Source organism: Triturus cristatus, chromosome 2_1 (genome assembly GCF_964204655.1).
Source record: "Triturus cristatus chromosome 2_1, aTriCri1.1, whole genome shotgun sequence".
NCBI classification, from domain to species: Eukaryota; Metazoa; Chordata; class Amphibia; order Caudata; family Salamandridae; genus Triturus; species Triturus cristatus.
Window position 1 is genome coordinate 1,039,079,657 of NC_140581.1, and position 23,921 is coordinate 1,039,103,577.

A 23,921-nucleotide genomic window follows, 5' to 3' on the forward strand; every position below is an offset into this window, starting at 1 on the left:
GTGTGTGGTTAGCCTTAGGGTCTGGCCAGAGGCCATGACCCCCAGTCAACTCCCGCTGGGCACAGCCGGAGGCTGACAGTGGGTTGAGTGTAGAGTTTTGCCCAAGGCCTGATCCGGCAGCCATCCTCCAGCTGTGCACATCCAAAAGCTGTGCTCAGTGGGGGAGTTAGCTGAATATGATTAAAAAAAAACACACAAATTAATTAAAGAAAAACAAAGGTAAAAGTGACATCATAATTAGATGCTGAAATAACACAAAAACTAATGTTTAAAAAACACTGAAATTCACTAGTTACATTTTACTGAGTTAACTATAACTTGCACCGTTAATCACCTCACATATTACATCATTCATGCCATATTAAATAATGACAAGCTTGAAATGAAGTAATCATTAGATAGTCAAATTGCACTTAATGAAGGTTAAAGCTCACTTATTCAAGTCCCAAATGTACACCAGTGATTTCGCTTCACTAAAACAGGAGTTTTGTGCAGTAGAATGCAGATGTAGGAAGGCTCAAGCTCCAACTACAAAATTGGACTATAAACCTAAAATTGAGTGCAATCTGATGTGATTAAGGAGGCCAAACTGATCAACCTTCATGAGCCACTTTCATTGGCCCCAAATGTTTGAAAAGAACTACTCAAGCTAGTTGATGAGCTAAACCTCCAGGCTGCTTCAAAAGTTCAATTTACTATTTCCCAAAGATTGTGTGACAATTTGCCATCCTTAATTTGGGAAAAAGTAGCTAGAATGCATGCTCTAATTGACAAAGAAAATGTCCAAATGCATATTAATATGTGCTGGCATCCCGCCAAAGGGAAAGACTAAAGTTATATTTTCTGATTTCACACCTCATTGTTCACCAGATATCCCAAGATTAATGTTGGAAGAAAGTCCTTTGGGTTCACCACCCAACCACTGTCCAGACTGTATCCTCAAACAAGTAGCCTTTGTATAGTCAGATGCCTTTTCAGGTGTTCTAAACTGTTCCCTCAAAATAGGGATAGGAGCCACTGTATGTAAAAAGGCAGTTGTTATACTTTCTTAAGAAAGCCAACCCTCGGGTACAATTTCCAGACACTTTTGAATGCCATGTTTTGATGGCCAATTTCATAGCTTTAAGAAAATCAAGGGATCCTTGATGCAGCTCAAGTGGATTCCAGGACAGACCCTAGAATTAGGGTAGCCTTCTGTCAGTGTGGACTGAAAGACTTACTTGCATCAGGAGATGAATAACGCAGATGAGGAATAGATGACTCAACACTATCCGTTGGCAGATGTCAAAAACATTGACCATCGTCTGCTTCTGTAGATGCCCTTCAATGCTGGCCGTCAAGGGCTTGTTTTGGAGGGTTTTAGACATTTCTGCTTAAGCCGTTTCCAATCAGTAGTAATGCCTCAGGATGTCCACTCAGGTATTGTGTTCATTTTGACTCCTTTCTGTCACCTCTGCTCTTTCTCTTCTATATATAGCTACTGAGACCCCCCCCCCTGCATAAAAGGCTATATTCCTACATGTATGCTGATGATACCCAACTGATGTTTGGGCTCTTCAGAGTGGTTGGGGATGGTCGGCATTGGGCCCATTCAGTATTTTTTCATTCTGTTTGCAAATTGTACCCAGCTCCATGTTGGCAAACATTTTAAAAATAAACCCACTAAGTCAGAGGTCTTACTAACATCCCAAGAGATGCCTACTTGTACTGCATTAACCTGGCTGGCTGCAAATGGTTGTAGGCCTCCTCAAGCAAAAACAGTGCAAATCCTGGAGCCTAGTATCTTGAACTCCATGTTAACAATGGACGCTAGATCCTCCACTGTGATACAGTAGTGGCCTGTCACCTGCCAAAGTGGAGGAGCGGGATGGAGGAGGAAGGAGGGAGGTGGGGAGGGCTCAGGGACAACAAAATAAAGAATAAATAAAAAATAAACTTACCTTAACGCTGCTACTGTCTCCCGCTGCTTCGCGCTCTTCCTGTTTCAGGGCACAGGCTCCCAGAATGCACAGCAGCAAATCCTGATGCAGCATTGACTTGAGCACTGCCAACCTGGGCTCCCAGGAAGGCTGGGGGCCTGTGCCTGCCATCTCCAGCCCCAGCTATGCAGCTGGGGCTGAAGAGAGCTTTATGATGAATGAGGGTTCGGCCGGCCTGCGGCTGCTGGCCAAACACTCATGCGCAGTTGAGGGAGTGCCCACCACTCCAACACCAGCAGTGTCATCCCCTGGAGCCGCCGCAAGACTCGACAGAGTCCTTGGGGTGGATCTAGGGGAGGAAAATAAAATGATAATAAAACAGGTTTAAAACGTTTTATTTGCTGATTGCTCTAATGGAGTGGTTGCCACTTCTGTGATAAGAACCTGCTTCTACCACCGGAGAAATATCCATAAAATTCTCCAATCTATCAACCCTCAGCTCCATGTGCTCTTGGTTAATGCCTTTATTCAATCAGGAGGAAAGTAAAATTGATAGGTGAATTACATGAATTATTCCACCAACTGGTAATTACTCTGGGCTGTAGTCTATTCCATCGTGCACATTCAACACAACTCAATGTCTGGACTAACAACCTGGTAAGAAAAGTAGCTAGAGCCATTTCAGAGGCTTCTGTGAAGCTTTGGAACACACTCTCCCTTCAATGCCTTAGTAAAACTTACTTGGTGCAGTTCTGGGGTATAGTACTAGAAAATCGAGACCTGACAGATATTGTGTCCTAAATATTGTTGATAAAAAGATTGCCCCATTAGAGTTAACACTAGAAAATCTGCATCCAATGAAGTGATATTTTTGTTAAAATACGTAAGTCACGATATTTCAATATGATAACATTTTTGCTATTGTGACATTCAACAAATGCTGGAACTGTTTCCTCATTTGTAATTTGTAGGGTTTATGTTGTGTTGTGCTGGTGTCAGTGTCTTTAGCACCACAATGTCTTTGTGTAAGAACACTTTTCAAATGACAAATTGCATGGCATAACTGTGCAAGTTTCAGCCCCACAGAAAAGTCTGTGCTAGTGACTGAGAATTATTGAGTGTTGCTTTTATTTTAACCTTCTAGACAGTAATGATTTTGAAATAGAAACTGAAGTTGGATCCCTACTTTTTTATTATTTATTGTTCTAGGTTCCCACTAGTAAGGAATACCCGAAAGAGAGAGGATGAGTTTGATAACAATAATGAACATGAATTTTGAGGGCCTAAATGATACTTGCAACAGAATCAAGGGTAACAGACTACTGAAATCACTTATGGATTCTGATGCCTCGTATCTTCTCAAGTGGAGGGCTACTAGGTGAATCTAGTATCTGGGGAGACCAAGTGGGTCCAGTTATAGCTGTTATTAGACTAATCTGGGTCTGTATCCATAGCCTTGTGTACTTGATTTTTGTTTTGATACGAAATTGGGAGCGGACAGTAAGCAGCGTGCCGTGGGGCTATATTAAGACAATTTTATGGTCTAAAAGTTACAGCGCGGAAGAAGAAGCAGAGCCAGGAGCCCACCCTGGTCCGAGTTGTGCAGCCAGAAAACAGCGACGTGGGACCCCACCCCGGCCGCCGAAAATTGCGGTAAGAGAACTTTGAGGCTGTGCGCATGGAGAAATAAAGAAGGCGTCTGCCAGCAAGCAGAAGAGCAGGCAAGCGTCAGCAACCGAGAGTACTCGAAGGAAACTGAAGAAAATACGTGCGTTTAGTTAAGCGAAATATCGCGAGAGCGGCGGCCATCTTGGAGTCAGGCAAACAAGCCAATCAGAAGCCAGAACCAAGCAGCAGCCATTTTAAGAAGGCAGGCAAAGCGAGAGAAACCAAAGAAACATCGCAAGACTACGGCGGCCATCTTGGAGTCAGGCAACTAAGCCAATCAGAAGCAAGAACCAAGCAGCGGCCATTTTGAAGTCAGGCGTCCATTGAAATATATAGGGAAATTGGAAAACAGTGTAAAAAAGACTGAAAATAAGAGGAAAACAGCGGAATAAAGCAGAATAAGGAGGAAAATAAAGGGACAAACAAAGAAATTAAGAAAATAAAGAGGAAAAAGAATAGAAGAGTGCCAAAGAAAGAAAATGAGTGATGATGAAAAGCAGAGCACGCAAGCAGTCTTCCGCAGGCCACTACCATTCAGGCTATCGGAGCCGCAAGCAGGCATCCGGTGGGAAAGATGGATCAGAAAATTTGAGCGTTACATGAGTGCCACAGACATCCCAGATAGCAAGCAACTGCACCTGCATCTGAATCTCGCAGGGGATGAAATAGAAGATCTGTTACTAACATTCCCTGCTGATCAAACAGCGGATTATAAGGGAGTGATACAGTGTCTCACACAGAAATTAGACCCCCAATGAAACGTTGATTTTGAAAGATACACATTTAACACGGCATGCCAGCAAGGAGAAAAGAGCTTAGATGATTTTGCAACGAGACTGGGAAAACTGGTCACACACTGCGACTTTGACAAATTTGACAACGAGCAATTTATAAGACTGTGCATCATCGAAGGTTGTCAATCAGTGGAGTTCCGAGCACGCATTCTGAAGGAACCAACAACGCTGGAAAAGATATTGATGATGGCTTGCACAGAAGCACGGGCTACAGAACACACCAAGCAGATGGAGATAGGAAAGGAGAAGAGAGTGGCGCAAGCACATCGCGTCACTGGGAACTTCAAGAAGAAAGAATTTCAGGCGCCAGTCCCACCGAAGAAGGGCGAACAAACATGCTACCGATGTGTCCTCGAATTCACGCACGTCGGTGCCTGCCTAGCAATGGGCCAGAAGTGCAGGAAGTGCAATAGGGACAATCATTTTTCAAGTACGTGTATGACCAGACAATTTAGAAATGAGAGGGGCAGAAGAATGAGACCACGGATAACGAGCAACAGGTACGCCCGAAATACAGAAATGGCGAATCACAGCTCCTCCGACGAAGCAGAAGCAACGGCAGCACCTGTGAGGGAGGCGAGACTCTATCTAATGTCAGACGCCCCAAGAGAAGCCAACGGGACAGAGCACGTTCATCTAGCGGAGAAACAACAAATAAAGAAAACAGCCATTGTGGACATTGGCGTAGGAGATCACCAAGCAAAATTCGTGCTTGACAGTGGAGCGACATGCAACATCATGTGCATGTCAGAATACAAGAAAATGAGAGTGAAACCACAGCTATCACCGTCGACCATAGATGTATTCACATGGGGCTCCAAAAGCCTGGTAAAAAATATGGGAAAGTTCACAGAAACGTCCTACCAAGAAGAAATACAGGTGACATCCCAGCACCATGCCTGCTCAGCAATGTGACGCACAGGTGATGGGGCTGCTGGCAATGACATACCACATGTCGGAAACTGAGAACATCTTACAAGAGTACCCAGCCATACTGAAAGGTCTTGGTAATCTGAAAGGATAACAGATAACATTACATATCAATGAGACAATCAAGCCGGTGGCCCAACGTCATAGATGAGTAACAATTCACCTACAACCACAAGTAGAAGAGGAAATAACCAGCCTACTAGTGCAAGATATAATTTAACCTGTCGAAGGGCCAACACCTTGGGTGTCTCCGATTGTGGCAGTTCCAAAGAAGAACACATCAAAAATCCGCATCTGCGTGGACATGAGGATCCCGAACACCGCAATTGCAAGAGAACGTCACCTGGGGCCACACTTGAATGACATGATTAGCTGCCTAACTGGGGCCTGCAGTGCAAGGGGTACCATCAATTAGAACTGGACCACCAGTCCAGGTACATTACGACATTCTCCACACACTTGGGTCTATTTAGAGACAAGCGACTGAGCTTCGGAATCTCATCCGCTGCAGAGATATTCCAGGAAACAATACTGCAAGTGATAAGGCCGGTACATAACAGTCTAAACTATAGTGATGACATTTTGGTGTTTGGGAAAACAGACAAAGAAAATGACACTGCTTTGCGTCAAGTGTGCACACAACTGGAGAGAGCGGGCGTAACACTGAATGGAGAAAAATGCGAGCTGGGAAGAAGGGAACTAGTGTTCTTCGGACACATCTTCTCCAAACAAGGGATGAGGCCAGACCCCAGCAAAGTTGAAACACTGAAGAACGCAAATCCCCCGACGGATGTTGCAGAAGTAAGATCATTTCTGGGTCTCGCCAGTTACTGTGCGCGGTACATACAGGACTTTGCCACAGTGAGCACACCACTACGAGAACTGACCAAACAAGGACAGAAGTTCATCTGTCTCAGGAATGCGACAAGGCATTTGAGGAAATAAGACATGCAGTGGTGACTGTGGAACATCTGGCCTACTTTGACCCCCTGCTCTGCACTGAACTGACTGTCGATGCCAGCCCAGTAGGACTAGGGGCAATACTAGCGCAGCACCTGCCAGGGAGAGATTCACAACGGAAAATCGTCGCGTATGCAAGCAAAAGCTTAACAGAAATTGAAAAGGCATACTTGCAACCAGAAAAGGAGAGCCTAGCAGTAGTATGGGCATTTGAACACTACCATATGTTTATCTACGGGAAGTCATTCACCATTATAACTGATCACCAGGCGCTAGTGACGATCTATGGCAGCCCGGCAGCCAAAATGCCACCCAGAATTGAACGATGGGGCATAAGGTTGATGGACTATGACTTCACCATTGTACACAAGCTGGGGAAAGAGCACAACCCGGCAGACTACATGTCGAGACACCCATTACCACAAGCACAAGAAACGACATCGTTCGCAGAGGAATACCTCAACTTCATACTAAAACTAAACACCCCAGCATGATAACACTGATGGAGCTAGCAAGAGAAACAAAGGAAGATGCAATACTGCAAATGGCCATGGAGGTAACGAGAAGACAGAGATGGAGACACATTAACAATAATTGCACCTGGGGAGCAGGAGTATGCAAGGAAGAAGTGCCAGCTCTAAAGAAGGTACACGAAGAACTGTCGGAGACAGACACAGGAATACTGATGAGAGGGACACGAATAGTGATAACAAGCTCGCTCAGGGGGCAACTGATAAATCTGGCTCATGAGTCGCACCGAGGCATAGTAGCAATGAAGAAAATGCTAAGAGAGAAAGTATGGTTCCCTGGCTAGATCACATGGTAGAAGACACCATAACGACATGCCACCTCTGTCAAGTGATAGGACCACCGGTTAGGCACGAACCACTAAAAATGTCAGAGCTTCCACGAGCAGTGTGGACGACACTAGCAGCTGACTTCTTTGGACCACTAGAAACAGGCAACTAACTGCTGGTGGTCATCGATGAATATTCACGATTTCCAATAGTACGACAGGTCCCGTCGACATCGGCAACAGCAACCCTACCGATACTAGATGACATATTTGCAGCCTGGGGTTCACCAGAAACAGATGGTCCTCCATCCTCAGGAGAGGATTTCTGCAGATTCATGGTTTATCTAGGGATAAACCACAGGAAGATAACTCAGCTGTTGCCTCAAGCGAACGGAATGGTGGAGAGGTTCATGGGGAACATCAAAAAGGCAGTTCAAAGGGTGAAGCTAGCACAGATATAACTTAGCCAAGCTCTGTGCCAAGTACTACGTGACTACACCCCCCACAACTCCACTGGAAGGTGCCCAGCAGAGTTAGTACTGCGAAGAACAAGCAGAACGAGGCTTCCATAAATAGAAGCAACAATGGTGCCAGATCACAGCAGCATTGCAGCCAAAGACAGAGAGGAAAAAGAAAAAATGAAAAGAGATGCAGATGCCAAGCGGCTCGCCAGATCGTCAGATCTAAAGGAAGGAGACACGGTGATAGTGCGTCAACGACAACAAAGGAAATCTGACAGCATGTTCTCCAAAGATCCGCTACTGGTTACCAAAGTGAAGGGACCAATGGTCACGGCAGAGTCAGAACATCAGAAGATAACACGGAACAGTTCACATTTCAAAGAACTAAAAGAGAAGAAAAGGGAAGAACAGGATAAGGACACAGCAGAACAGGAAGAGCAGGAGCCTAACAAGAAGGACGGAGACAATGATGAGGGACAAGCAAAAGAGCACCAGATGGAGGCCGGCCCAAGAAGAGCATGCGGACGTCCAAAAAGACTAATAGAAGAAATGTGATGATGGCAGGCACACCGACCTGTGCCAGGGCAGACTTGCATCTATCTCTATCTACACATCTCTGTGTTTGTAATTTCTCGTCACTTCTTTGTGACAAAGGGGGAGATGTAGTGACCCGGGGGCAGGGCACTAGGACCCTGCAAGAGTAGGTGGACACTGAGGGAACCGGACACACATCCGGTCAAGGGTGTGGGAAAGTGCATTGCAGGACGAGAGGACGCGTGGGCAGAAGTGCGTGGGCACAGCGCTGTATAACATCTATGAATAAAACATAAAGATCCTTACCTGACTCCTGAGTGTTTGTGGGGGCTCAGGTAAATCATGCTTACCTCTTTTAAACTGCTAACTTCATAGTTATACACTTAGTCAGAAGAAAAACATACTTTCAAACATTCCACCACGTAAAATTAGATTAATTCCTGAATTGACAGGGTTACCTCAGATCATGTGATAGGGTGGCCAGCAGCGCACTTACTTGATCAAATGTGATGGTCTGAGGGCAGGACATGATATCATGACAGACACATGTCGGTATCCCTTTTTCATCTCTCTCACATATCTTTCCTCGTTTGCAGCGGAAGTTCTGGCAAGGATCTATTGTAGAAGTAAAGTTAAGATAATGTTTCAGAATATTATTGTAGCACCATACAATCTTCAACAATTTTCTACCATAATTGCAACAGGGACCAAACCAGAGTTCAGTCTGCTTTTGTTTGGTTCAGAACATCTGGTCAGAACCTATGAAGCTTAATCTATGTTCTACACAATAATGGTACATGAATTTAAACTTTGAATTGAGCTTTGTAACAGGAAATCATTATAGATATTTGAAGGGTGAGTGCATGTATTCTGTTTTTCAATGGTATTGGAGTCAGCAGAAATGTCAGGCAAAGTATAGTTATAGAAAGTGAGAAATCGTCTCCAGTAGGTTTTGTTGTGCCTTTGATGCAACTTTTTAGGGATGCATATAGAATCCCAGCAGCCATACAATTAACATGTTCACTGATGCATAAAATAGCCATGCCACCAAGCAACCACTTCTAACGTGCAAGTAAGCATTTGTTTACTCTTTTTTTTTTTAGTTCTATATAACGCGAACTAGACCCGAGAAATCGGTTATCAGAGCGCTTTACATGAGCACCAGTTTCGTTACAGAAGAACACATTCATTTTGTTAGGCACGGGGATATTAAGTGATTTGCACAGAATCACAAGATGTTTTAGCATCGTTGCCGAGACTCGAACCGGTTCCCCAGCTTCGACGTCGACGCTCTAGCCTTAAGGCTACATCCTCTCCCCTCTACTCTTATAAGCAGGACCTTCCTACACTTTCTCCAGGAAAAAATACCTAAGGGGCATATTTACAAGGAAATGGTGCAGCGCTGATATCAATTTAGCAGGGCCACACTGCATCATTTAAAAAATGCCGGGATGCGTTGTATTCAAAAGGACATGGTGCACACCTATGTTTTCCCTTGTGCCGGCGCTAAAAAAAGCTGCCTAGCGCAAAAACAGACATCCTTGCAACTCAGGCACCTTTGCACCTGCGTTACAGGGACAATTGTTTATGTGCAGGAAGGCATACCTTTCTGCACATTAACAATCATTAATGTCAATTTGCTCCTTCTATGTGTGCTGTAGAATGCAGCACACACAGAAAGAGCAAAAACGAGAAGAAATAAAAGTAATTTTCCTTTTTGTGCCAATTTAACGCCTGCTTTTCAGTGGCGTTAGTTTTTGGGGCTGCCTCAGATTTACAGATCCTTGTAAATCTGGGGAAGGGTCATAAAGCAATGGGTGTTGCAGTGGAACTCCCACAGCAACACCCATTGCACGCCTCTTTCACGCAGATGCCTGCGTGAAATGGTACGATACTTAGAAAGCAACATTAAGCCAGGCAGAGTGGCTTAACACTGCTTTGTATATATCAGGCAGGGCATTGTGACACTGGAGCGTCTTAAAAAGTGACACTCAGGTGGTTCAACGCCCTTGTAAATATGCCCCCAAGTGTCCAGTCAATGCTTCATTCTCAGAGAATAGAGGGTTGGAAAGGCCAAGAACAAGGAGGAGGAAATCAGAGTAATGAAATTACCCAATGTAATCAAATCATTACCTCTTCATCCTTCCTCCTTGTACCCAAACTCATCTTTGAGAACATATAGGGACAAAATACAGCATCAGGAATAAAATAAAAATAACACCAAACATTCAAGGAATAGTGTCATATGTCATGTACTTTAAACAAAATTTACTCAAGTCACCCAACTTAGATTCCAAAGATAATATTCTGATACCAAACCTTGTGCAACTAAATTAAAACGGCAAAGGTTCACAAAAGTAAATGAAGCAGCCTAAGCAGTGGGGGTTCACAGAGGGAGTGCTGCGGGGTGGTGGGCGGGGGAGGGGCAGGGTGGTCGGGGTAGTGGAGTCGGACATACGATGGCCAGGAGTAAAGTAAGTAAATAAATAAATAAAACAATTTACCTTGAGCTCACTGCATCGCTAACTCGGTGATGCAGCGAGCGCAAGGTAAATCATTGTATTTATTTATTTACTTACTTTACTTCTGGCCGTCATATGTCCGACTCCACTACCCCTCCACAGCACTCCCTCTGTGAGCCGCCACTGAGTCTAAGTGGCTGCAATACAAACATCATTAATTGAGACTCCTTGCACCTCGACACAAGAAGCACCAACTCGTCTGTTGAAATGTCCATAAATGGCTCCTGATAATTCATTTTATTTTGGCATTCAAGAATATATAATGTAATTTTTTTTATTTAAACATCGCTTAGTATACAGTGAATACAGGAAGTAAATGGAGATGATCATCTAAAATGCATGCCAGTTAGAGCAGACAGCAACAAGGAAAAAGCATGAGTACACATATGGAACAGCGCTTATATGGCCAATAGCATCTCGTAGCGTACACCAAGTATGCCATCTCGACAGAAGTGTCATCCCCTCCCTCCCATCACCACTTTATATATTTAACCCACTCAAAAGTTACACCAATTGCCCCACACCTTCTCCTACTTCTTTGGGCAGCCCCTGCTCTGGTAGACTATCTGTTCCGCTCTCTGGCACCAGTCCAGATCAGGCTACCAGTCTTTGACTCGAGGGGGAGAAGTTGCTTTCCCCAATGACGCAATATTGCAAGTGGTCACCCCTGCTGCAGCTACCAACCAGATATTCTGATATTTTGGCCATGATGCCTCTCTTTAGTCATGAGGAGCCCTTTTGTGTCCAGAGGAACTTCAAGTGACAGAACCTGGGACATTATCCTTGTTATCTCTCCCCAGTAATGTTGTTTTATTGGGCACCCCCAAAGGATATGGAAGAAAGTACCCTCCTGGTCACAACTTCCGAGGCAGGTTGGCGAATCCCTCCATTCAAATTTTCTGGAGTAGGACTCTAGAGTAGTATGACCCGTGTAGGATTATCAGTTGCATTAGTCTGAACCGTTCACAAATCTGTATCTCTTGAGGACTCTGAAGAGCCTGAGTCCGGATGTTATCGTCTATGTCACCTAAGTCTCCTACCCAGGCAAGCCATAATATCAACATCAGGTCAGGGGAAATATTAATCAGCTTTTTGTAGATTATGGAACTCGGTTTATCAGTTGTGAGTAAGCGGTCTTCAAGTGGTGTCGCCTCTTGCAATTACCCCCCAGATGGTTCACCACAGACCTCCAGACCTCCAAGCAAAACTGCTGAAAACTGGAGAGGAAATGGCACCACGAACAGACACTGGAGAACCAAACATCGCACAAGAACTCCATGCGCCAACACCATCACCTCATCAGATCCACCAAAAAACCTCATTCAAGGACCGCCTCGACAACAACGCACACAACAGCAAAGGGCTCTTCAACATTGTGAAGGAACTCTCCAACCTCAGCTCCAACACCAACGACATCCCACCATGGCAAGACCTGTGCAACTCCCTTGCCTCCTTCTTCCACCGCAAGATCGCAGACATCCACGACAGCTTCGACAACCAGACCACCACGGCACCCAATGACAGCACAGACCCCACAGTCACCACCCACAGCAACCCCCTGCTTGCCAGGACCAACATCAACGACGACTACACCATCAAAATCATGAGCACCATCCACTCCGGCTCCCCGTCAGACCCGTGCCCCCACCACATCTTCAACAAGGCCAGCACCACCATCGCACCCCATCTCCACAAGGCCATCAACATCTCCTTCGAGACCACGACCGCGACCTTCCCGGAGAGCTGGAAGCACACCGAGATCAACACCTTGCTCAAGAAACCCAAGGCAGACCCAAGGAACCTCAAGAACTTCCGGCCCGTTTCCCTGCTTCCGTTCCCGGCGAAGGTCATTGAAAAAACCGTCTACAAACAGCTGACCCGCTACCTCGAGGAGAACAACATCCTGGACCCGTCCCAGTCCGGGTTCCGCAGCAACAACAGCACCGAAACGGCCCTCATCGCCGCCACCGATGACATCAGGGCCCTGCTGGACAACGGCGAGACCGCGGCCCTCATCCTCCTGGACCTGGCAGCCGCCTTCAATACTGTCTGCCACCACACCCTTCGCACTCGCCTCCACAATGCAGGAGTCGGAGGCAAAGCCCTGGACTGGACCACCTCCTTCCTCTCCGGCAGAACTCAGAGCGTCCGCCTACCGCCCTTCCGATCCGAAGCCTCCAAGATCATCTGCGGTGTACCCCAAGGATCATCCCTCAGCCCGACATTGTTCAACATCTACATGGCCCCGCTCGCCCACATCGCCAGACTGCACGACCTCAACATCATCACCTACGCCGACAACACACAACTGATCCTCTTCCTCACCAAGGACCCTCTCACCACCAAACCAACCTCCACAAAGGAATGAAAGCCGTTGCCGAATGGTTTGAAGAACAGCCGGCTGAAACTGGACTCAGACAAGATGGAGGTCCTCATCCTCGGCTCCACCCGCTCAGCCTGGATCGACTCATGGTGGCCGACCACCCTGGGAACTGCACCGACACCCACCGACCATGCACGCAAATTGGAATTCATCCTCGACTCAACACTCTCCATGACCAAGCCAGTCAACGCCATCTCGTCCTCCTGTTTCAACACCCTCTGCATGCTCTGAAAGATCTACAGGTGGATCCCCACCGACGCAAGAAGAACGGTAACTCAGGCTCTCGTCAGCAGCAGGCTGGACTACGGGAATGCCTTCTACGTGGAAGCACCAGCCAAATTGCTGAAACGACTGCAACGAATACAGAACGCCTCTGCTCTCCTGATCCTCGACATCCATCGCCACAGCCACATCACACCCCACCTTAGAGACCTCCACTGGCTCCCCGTCAACAAGAGGATCACCTTCAAGCTCCTCACCCACGCACACAAGGCACTCCACAATACTGGACCAGCATACCTCAACAGACGACTCTCATTCTACACCCCAAACCGACAGCTCCGCTCCGCCGACCTCGCCCTCGCCACCGCCCCCCGCATCCGAAGAGCTACCACCGGTGGCAGATCTTTCTCCTACCTCTCCGCCAAGTCCTGGAACGCCCTCCCCATCCTCCTACGGCAGACCCAGGACCTACTTACCTTCAGGAGGCTACTCAAGACCTTGCTCTTCGAGCAGTAGCAGCACCCCCCCAGCGCCTTGAGACCCTCACGGGTGAGTAGCGTGCTTTACAAATGTATTGATTGATTGATTGATTGATTCTATTATGTATCTTCTAAGGGCATGTCTAAGCTGTAGGTATATATAAATCGCTCCAATTCTACCAGTTGATACTCCTGTTGTAGGATCTCAAACTTCACCAAGGCTTGTTCCCTCCATACATTGCCCAGGTACTCTGTTCCAATCAATTCCCACTTCATGAAGGCTTTCACACTACCCAACTTTTGCAATAAGTCGCTGTCCCATAATAGGGTTCAATTGGTGACCCTCCTCCCTATCCCAAATAGCCAGAGGCTTCCCTCAATGTTGTAACCACTGTCTGGGTTTCTAACGGCAGATCCCGTTCTCTCACCCTACGGTAGAGAACTGTTACATGGCCTCTCTGTCAACTCTGTAGGCTGGCTCCCAAAGATCGGCAAACAACCAGTCGTTGACTGCCTCCAGTTGTGCCACTGAATAGAATTTATGTATGTCTTGGACTGCCAACCTTCCGTCATAGACCCTCCTCTGGAGCTTGCACGACGCCATGTGTGAGCTGCTTCCATTCCATATTAGATGGGCTTCTTGGAAAATCTTTCGGAAGAACTCTGAGGTATCTTAAAGGAGGGATCTGGGGGGATGTGAAGAACATAGAGGAAGCGTGGGGAGGTCATCATTCTATAGACAGATGCTCTGCCCATTAAGGATAGTGGTAGAGTCCTCCAGTGCGCTACGTCCCTACAGAGTCTGTTGATCTGTGGGAGTAAATTCTGATGCAGGAATTCTTGTGGGTTGTGAGTAACATAGATCCCAACGTATTGGAAACCTTCTTGCACCAGCAGAACTGTGCAGTCAGAAGGGACTCTTGAGATTCTACCCCTCAATTGCCTGAGTGTCTCCCAAAGATGTCAAAGACCTGCAAGATTCTGACTATGGAAAGGGTAGGTTGAGATGCGCTTATCCCAGTCTCCATCGCGACTTACTCCCTGTTTAAGTGCACCCTGACAGACCCATGTTGCTAGCGGAATGTGGACTAAAGTGAATATTATTGGGAGAGAAGGCATCCCTGCCTTGTACACTTATGCAGAGCAGAGACGCGGGAGACTACAAAATGTGTGCCTAAAGCCCAACCTGGTCAATGTAGCAAAGATATAGTTCCACTCAATGCTATCAAATGCCATTTTGGCATCTAATGCCATGAGTGCTGCCTGATCCTTTCGAGATAACTTAGTCATATGTAGCATTCCATAGAGGCGCTGCAGATTGAGACGAGTGCTCCTATACAGCATGTAGCCTGACTGGTCAGGGAGTATTACTGACATAATAATTTTGCATATCCTGGTTGTCAGGACCTCTGCCAGAACTTTGGTTTCCACATTTAATGAAGATTTGGGACCCACAGTATGTCAGCGGTTTGCCTTTCTTGTGCTTGATAAAGATGGTGTCAATTTGTTGATCTTCAGGGAGACTGCCCCCCTCACGAGTGGCATGGAACATGGCAAATATTTGTTCAGCAATTTTATCTGCCATACCATTGTATAATTCTATTGGTAGGCCTTTGGGCCACCACTCTTCCCAGATTGGAGGTCTCTGATTGCCAACATCAGCTTAGTTGCTGTTAAGTCTGCTTCTAGAGCCCCTTGAGCTTCGTCTGTAACTGTCTGTAGATCAATGTCTTTCAGAAAGTCAGCACAGTCTGCATCAGTCATCGTCATCTTAGAGGTATAGATCCCTTCGTAATAGGTGGCAAAAGTGTCAACTATGGCGGCACTGACTGCTAGTAGCTTCTCGTCGTCTTTGGTCACTTATAGTATCCAAGTTTGGATTTTGACCCTACTATCGAGCCATGACAACAGCTTTCTGGCCTTGTCTCCTATATGATACAGACGACGTTGTGTCACAAGTGTGTGGCTACATGCCCCATTTTCTGCAAGAACACAAAGGTCGTGTTGTTGCAGGTGAAGCAGTCCTATCTCCCAGCACCAAAAGCAAATCTGCATTGCTTCATGGAAGTGAAAGAAAATGTTCTCCTCTCGCATCCATAAAGCGAACCAGGAGTTTGCTATAGCAGGGTGGGAGCAGAGCTCCTGCCCTGCCATAGCAAACCGCAACGTCCCAGGGGTAGATACCACGGGACATTGTTAGAACTGGCCCTCAGAAATGGCGATACCCAGGGCCCTTGGAAAGCTCCTCAAGGGACACTGCACGATCCGCCTCCATTAATTTTAAAGCGCCGAGAACATCGTGCTCCCCAGGGCCAGCAGTCCATGACAGACCCCCACATTTTAACTGATAAATGCCCCGGGGAAGTAGTGGTCCCTGGGAGAGTGTGGGGAGGCTTGTGCCCCTCCACACTTAAATTCAACGTATAGCTCCGGGGAGGTGGTGCTCTTCGGGGCGGAGGGGGGCCGCGTGCCCCCCCATATCATTATATTTGCCACAGGGAGGTGGTGAGCTCCGTGACAGAAGTAACCCCCTGCATCATAACTAACCATTGCTCCCGGGAACTGGCCTATCCGGGGGTTTAAATAAACATAGCACCCAACACCGCGCCTTGTTTTTTTTTTTTTTAAACTCCCGCCGAAAATATGTTTTCAAAATGTTTTCTTTTACCTTTGGGGTCCCTGTGGCACCCCCTGAGCAGCGCAAGGGGGAATGAGTGTTCCTACCCTTCCCCTTTTCTTCTTTTTTTACCGTTTTTCCTCCGACTCGGTTCAACCAAGTCACAAGATGGCTGCCAACACTTCCTGGTTTGAAGTGTTGGCAGCCAATCAGAAACAAGCTCAAGATCGGGGTGGTTCAACCACAGATCACCCAATTCTCAAATATTGATATCTGTAAATGTTTAAATTTCTCAAAAACTACTGAACGAATTTACACCATTTAAAGAAAAGAGTGCTTTCTGAACCAAAAGCTACTTTTTTGTCAAATTTGGTGTAATTCCATTCAGCAGTTCGAACTATAACCATTTCTAGAGTTTCCTATGGAAAAAAGACACAAACTCCCGCAACCTCCAGGCGGCGATGAAGGAGACACAGACCCCGCAGTATCAGGCATGATGTATTTATTTAAACCTTGTTCCCACGAACGATGACGTGTTTCGGGCTCCAAAATATAGATATATATTATATATATATTTGCCACTTGCTGAGAGCAGGAGATAAATGTGTGCATTAATTCCTGGGATTAGGGAAATAGGGAACACAATGCAGAACTCTGCCTGCTGTTTCTAGTATGTAGAGCTATTCCCCATTCTGAGATTGTAACTTATACTTATACAATACTCATGGGGTGTTATCCCCCAGTGTCAGTAACTATAGGTGCACCCTGTCAGGAACTGTGAAATATGCATTACTTGGGACTTGATAATATTTTTGCGCCATTCTATATGAATATTTTGTTTCACAGGGCTCAGCATTAAGTCCGACCCTGTTTAATGTTTACATGCGCCCTTTAGCGGACGTCGTAGCTAAACATGGGGTGAAGCTAGTATCTTATGCTGATGATGCTCAGCTGATTATCACTCTGGAAAAGAATGAAGCTGAGACCACGCATAACCTTAGAACTTGTCTAGTAGATCTGGCCAACTGGTTGAATGTTAATTGTTTGCAATTAAAAGCAGGAAAGACTGACATTGTGGTAGTAAGCAAACAACCTTCCATCTGGTCCCATGCTTGGTGGCCTTCTGAGTTAGGGTTGACCCGGTCCATGAATCTAAGATAAAAAACCTAGGGGTGTGGTGTGATACCATACTGTCTTTTGATGAACAAATCTCAGCCCTGGCCGGTAAGTGCTTTGGCATTTTGAAAACACAGTGTAAAATCTTAGATTTGCTAGCACAAGCAGCAAAAAAAAAACATCATCCAGGCGGTGATTATTTCCTGCTTGGACTACTGCAACGTTCTATATCTTGGAGTTACGAAAGGCAGAATGAGAATGCTGCAGAGAGTACAGAATACAGCCTGCCCGTATGTTACTTAACATCCCAACTTCCCAAGTAGCGCCCCTGTAGGGGCTGCTCTTGTAGAACTACACTGGCTTCCAGTATAGGACGGAGTAACTTTTAAAGCTCTATGCTTCTGTCATAGAATTTTAAATGAGAAAGGCCCTAGCTATCTGTTTCCCTTAATTACACCTTATAGGTCTATTAGAAAGCTCAGGTCTTCGGGCACTGCTAGGTTGATTATCCCAAAAGTGCAAAGAGCGCGGTTGGGAGGAAGATCCTTTGGATTTCTTGCAGCAAAAATGTGGAACCAGCTGCTGCTGGATCTCAGGGTGCAGCCCTAAAACGTGCTGTTCCGTAGGAAGTTAAAAACTTGTTTTTTAGGATATCCCAGACCGGTAAGCGGTGAGTCTTGCTTACTGAGGAGGAAGAATTCTTAGCACGGGGACACTCCGTTTGAGTAACCAGGCGCTTTACAAACTTCTAATCTAATCTAACTGGATTTCCTGTTGCTCTCTACAAAATAAAAGGTAATCTAAAGTGAGGTATGATGAGGACATAAGAATTTTACAGTAGTAGACCTATAGTCTAGGAGTGGAGCTTTGGATGCAACACCTCTTAAAGCAGTTGCTAAAGCCCGGAGACCTTAAAAATTGCATTACCAACTAGCTACAAAGCAGAAGGCCGTCACTTATAAAGCATTTAACTGCTATACATTACTGGATTCCAAAGAATATTGAAATTAAAATTAAAACATCTGTTCACCTGTCACATATAGCCACTCAATAATATTTAATTAAATGACAACCTCATGTTAACCCACTTTGAGGCAGATACCTACCAAGAATGATATTCTTCTTTTCTTCGTGTCTTAAAATGTCTTGGTCTTCATTCAAGCTGGCAATCAGCACTACCTTGAGAAATATCAAAACACAGCATTATATTGCATGAGAGCTTATGTGAACATGTTTAATGTTGCCAATATTTCTTGGGTAACATAAGCATTCGGTTAAATTTATAGATATACTGCTTAAATGGTACACAATGGTACAAATAAAGTAGATAATCTCTATAGCGTCCAGCGACATCTGTCATTACTAAACTACCATCTACAAGTGACCCGGATGTGATAGAGTTCCCGGGCCTGGACACTGAGGGAACCATTTCCTGCACAATGCAATTTAATGAAAAATATTAACTGCCTAATGTCTGACCAGGGATGTTTTAACTTGTCTTGAATCTGGGAAGCGGTCGCATCCTGATGAGATTCTCGTAATAGTCCTGGTAACTTCGCTCTGGCTGACTGATACCTGAGTAATGGATCAGTCGGGAGAGAGGGAGGAGGGATGGAGTTACTGGGAATAATTAGCGGGACCCTGAGGGTCAGCTTGAGACATAGGGAAGCAGGGTAATTGTTAAATTGGTTCCTGATTTCCTCTGTTAGTCCTCTTTTTTCATGATATTTCCACTGGAGATGCCACCTTACGTTCAGCAGTCTCTAGGGGATTCCATAAATCCATAGTGTTACCGCGGATCTTCTACTCTCCATTCGGCCAATAAATCCTACTACCAGCAAATCCGACTTACTGGGGATGTTGCACTGATGTACTCAGATCGCGCACATTCAACAAATAGAAAACGCGTACCAGTATGGGTGCTTCCATTCCCATTTAAAGATGATTCCCAACATCCTTGTTCCACCTTAATCATCTCAAACTCAACCACTAAAAAAATGAAATCATTCTCTTCTCCCCTAAAAACAACCCTCTCTCCCATTCAAACCTGAATCTCTGACCTCAATGCCCTCAACTGCTCTCTCTCCTTGTCCAATTCAGTAAAATCTCTTGGTATCTCCATCCATAACAGTCTAAACCTCAATGTCCACATCAACAATTCGGCTAAAAGAGCCCTCTTCACTCTCTGCCATCTCAAGAAAATCAATCCCTTTCTCCCAACTGAAGATTTTAAATTAGTAGTTCAATCCCTGGTCCTTTCACGAATTGATTATGGCAATGCCATCCTCACTGGAATCTCCAAGGTCCACCTAGCTCTACTCAAATCTGTACTCAACCTTGCAGCCAGACTCATCACCGACTGCATACGGTTCAAACACATTTCCCCAGCCCTCAAAACTCCTAAATGGCTCCCTATGGAAGGCAGATGGAGGACACACAAAGTCCTCCATCAAAATGCACCACCATACCTCACCAATAAACTCTGCAAAGCGGGCAGCCCACGACTTCTGAGAAGCACTAACGCTCTCCTCCTTGTCCCACCCCTGCTAAAAAAGAAATCCACACGATCCTGCTCCTTCTCCGGAAATTCCCCTTACATCTGGAATGCCCTCCCCAAAGACCTGCGATGCAACCCCTCCTACACCAGCTTTAAAAAAGACCTCAAAATCCACCTCCTCAATAAATATTGGGGGTCTTTACCTACGCCTTAAATTCGATCTTTCATATCTTATATGTATTTAACTCTTTACTCTGACTATCTGTTTACATGATATGTATAATCTCAATCCGTTCTCTCTCTGATTCACCTGATGTTATTCCATGATGTTGTAATTTTATTTTACCGTAACTATCTTAGTCATGTAAAGTGCTCTGATGTTTTGTTATTCCATGATGCTGTAATTTGTTTCTTACCGTAACTAGCTCTATCATGTAAAGCATTCTGATACCTCCAGGTCCAGCCAGCGCTATATTAAACCTCTAAAGAAAATAAATAAAAATCTTGTTTCCCATCCTGCCTTTCTTAAACATTTAATAAAACTGTGTTTTTTATTTTATTTTTACAGTTTTTTATAGCTCAAATTGTACCCGTAGGCACCGGAGCGCTTTACATGAGCATAATAAAACTGTGATTTTTATTTTATCCAATTATTATAGCTCAAATTCTGCCCATGGCGCTTTACATGACCACCAGTTACATTACACAAGTACACCTTCATTTTGTTTTTTAGTCACAGGGAGATTTAGTGATTTGTCTCTAATTTCAGGATGTTGAGCAGATACCGAGACTCAAACCTGTTTCCCCAGTTCCTAAGTCGGCAGGACTGGCTGTTACAGCACATCCTCTGTTATTGATTTCTGCCTTGCACGTAGCCACATATCTAGCAATTTTCACATTTTGTGCTCAAATATTCAAAAGAAATTGGTCAAGAAAAAGAACATCAACCCATACGGGGCAGAATAAATAGTCAGCTTTGCTTATGTGACGTACCTGCTCTATCGATTCAGACAAACTGTCATTTGAGTCCCCCAGGCTGGTACGAGCAACTGGCTCCAGAAAGTCACTGCTCGCATTCCTCTGTACGTTTGTGTTTACACTTGGGTGCTCTCCAGTCTCATTTGTATCGACATCACCATCGCTTTCATTCTTTTCTGCATAATCCTCAACATTGACTATCTCACTGCTTTCAGCAGCAAACTTTTTGTTGGCCTCAAAGAGTACTTTTTCTTCACTTCTTGTGTTCTCATCAACTATTTCAGTGGGTAGTTTAGTCTCCTTACTATTATCTACATCATCCCCCCTGTCTTCATTGTCAATATCAGTGACATCAAGAAATTCTGCTCCATAAAGACTCTGTATGTTTGCTTGTGCCTCCATTTGGCTGTTGGCTTGGTCACTATCATTGTCCTCTTCAGTCTGCAGCTCGGTCTTCTCTTCTGATTCATTTTCAATTGATGATGCGTTCACCTTTTCTTCGTCAAGTCCTGTTCCCAGGACATTCCCAAACCTTTCTTGAACATCTTCCTGAAACTGTGGATATTGAGGGTTTTGGCTGGACTCTTGCATTACAGTCTCAGATGAGATGCTGTCCTCCCCTTGCTTATCTATTTTAGGGTAGTTCTCCATCATTATAGGTTGGCCTTCACGTTCCTCTTCACTCTTACCATCTTCACTCAGTTCACCCTCTTCATCATAGTTTTCAAATAGTTGGGCTCTGTTATGATACTCCTGTGTGTCATTCTCTGGACTGTCGCTGATATCCTCCTCTTGTGACCCCCTTCTTTCTTCATGCTGGACTGCAGTCTGGTCCTCTTTACCTTGTTCTTCCTTGCTAAGACTATTTTTGTCCATACCTAGACTTTCATCGCTCTCACTGTTTGGCCATGATTCATTATGTCTCACCGTCGGCCTTTCTGCAGCTTCCAATGCTGCCACAAACCCAGGAGAAAGGAAACTAAAGTTGTCCAAATTGCCTATTCGATTTTCACTGTTGTTTTGATTTTGGCTTTGCGCATCAGGCCTTGGACCATTGTGGTTGGTAATTTTATCGTCCTGACTTTCACTGTGGTCTTGGTTGCTCTCACTACTTGTAATTTCCACTTCATGGCTTTCAGTGCTGTTTCTCTTGTGATGATCATAATCTTCCTTCTTGAAAGTGCCTGGGAAAATGCTGTCATCCTTCAAAAGAAAAAACATGTTTTTCCCATAACTCCAAATGAAGATGTGTATTAAGTTTTTTAATTCAACAATAAATAGGACATTCATTAACAAAAGTCAACCTAACTGATGACTAAAAAATATATCTGATTAGATTAGCAGACAACAACTCAAAATATAGGTTTCCTGGATATTCTCCTCCATAGCTGATTTGCCTCACAAATATGTTGGCCTGCTGGTCCTAGATTTCCCCAAGAGGTGTTGCTGACATTCACTGTGGACAAAGGAGCAGTGCATTCTGTGGATGGCATGCCATGGTGGTGCAGAGGTCTCTATTATCTAATTGCAGACTAGTAAAGGATATAACCCTGGCATTGGTTATTGGGGCCGTCTACAGCAGGAGGGTTAGGATTGCTAGAAGCAAGATTTGAATATTGGAAACAAAACTGCTCCAGATGAAGCGCCTGTTCATGGGATCTGCAACTGTGCACCTCTGTTAGGAGAGGAGTGTGGAACTAGTTTATAGAGGCACAAGCAACGTAAACTGGTTAAGGCGTAGTGTACTGTGGCAGGGGTTGCCTTCATACTGGCATCTCCAATTTCTCCTCTTCTTCCCATATGGTTCTGCAAATGATATTCAGAATTCTTTCTTTTCACTTTGCACCAGTGAGAAGAGACTGTTCCTCCCGGAAAATATTTCTATGCATTGTTGGCATTTGTGGAAACCACCACCAGTTGTAAACAGTGTATATGCAATGGGCTACGAGTCCCATTACAAATGTGCATCTTCTGTTTTCTTGATAGGTGGTACACTTGGTATCTAACTATAACAGAGTCCTGCACATGCAGGCCCCAAAGGCAAGCCAGCCAGTGTCATTGTCCCATGATCACATTGAGTACTAACTCATAGTGACTGCCTATATCAAATATTCTATGTTGTTCATCACACTGTGTGGATGTGTGTGTTTGTGTGTATGCTTGTGTGTGTGTGTGTGTGTGGGCGTGTGTGAGTGTGAGAGAGAGAGACAGAAAGACAGAGAAAGAGAGAGACAGAGAGAGAGAGAGAGACAGATAGAGAGAGAGAGAGAGCGAGAGAGAGACAGAGAGAGAGAAAGATAGAGATGGGGAATAAGAGATCATGTCAGTGGCATCCCCCTCAGCCTAGAAGCATTTCTCCCAAGAAGCTACCTGAACCCTTGCAGCTCTGGAAATCTGGTCACCACGTACGGCTTATTATTGACATCCTTGCTGTATTGCACACTCCTGGAATAATGCTGGCCCTTATAGAATGATAGTAATTCTTGCCACGTCATATTGCGGTCATGCACGGCACGATTGCCACTCTGTCTGCAATGTGGACCCTGTCATTAGGTGGCCATACTAGGCATATTATGGGCATCTAAAACATGAAGGGATGCATCCATGGAATCTTGCCGGCTCTGACATAGAGAGTAAGTTCTTGGCATAATGTGAACATCATTAGCATGCTGGTGCCTATCCTGTCAAAATGATGGCCTTGGCAAAATGATGCCATTCTTTGTAATTTTTTGCTCCATCTTGACATAATAGTAGTTATCCCTAGAACAATGGTGGAGGTCATGCCATGTAACATTTGAATCCCTGACACAAGATATGACACATGGAAGTCACAATCTATCTGTAGGTGGTCTCAGTGCACATTACACGAATGACAAGTTTTTGAAAACTGTAGGATCGTGGAGTATTATGTGGTGATGCTGGTTAGACTTCACCAAGCAACACTCCCACAATATCCCAAAAGTGGTCCTTGGATTCACAATAATAAATCCTTAGCTCAGTCCTGGTAGAGTTGCAGTGAGCTGTCAGGTTTTAGTACAAGAACAC

At 45.1% G+C, this 23,921-nt stretch overlaps 1 protein-coding gene across 2 annotated transcripts in view; it reads right to left on the reverse strand.

The window, feature by feature from the left end:
* The window catches only part of LOC146866307 (uncharacterized), a 292,597-nt gene that overhangs the window by 179,385 nt on the left and 89,291 nt on the right, over window positions 1–23,921 (reverse strand). For both annotated transcript variants that reach the window (XM_085640842.1, XM_085640841.1), the window contains exons 4-6: window positions 20,892–22,079; window positions 18,508–18,580; window positions 8,559–8,677 (exon numbers count right to left, since the gene is read on the reverse strand). In XM_085640842.1, coding sequence (XP_085496968.1) covers window positions 8,559–8,677; window positions 18,508–18,580; window positions 20,892–22,079 — 1,380 coding nt within the window. The remainder of the gene's footprint in view (window positions 1–8,558; window positions 8,678–18,507; window positions 18,581–20,891; window positions 22,080–23,921) is intronic.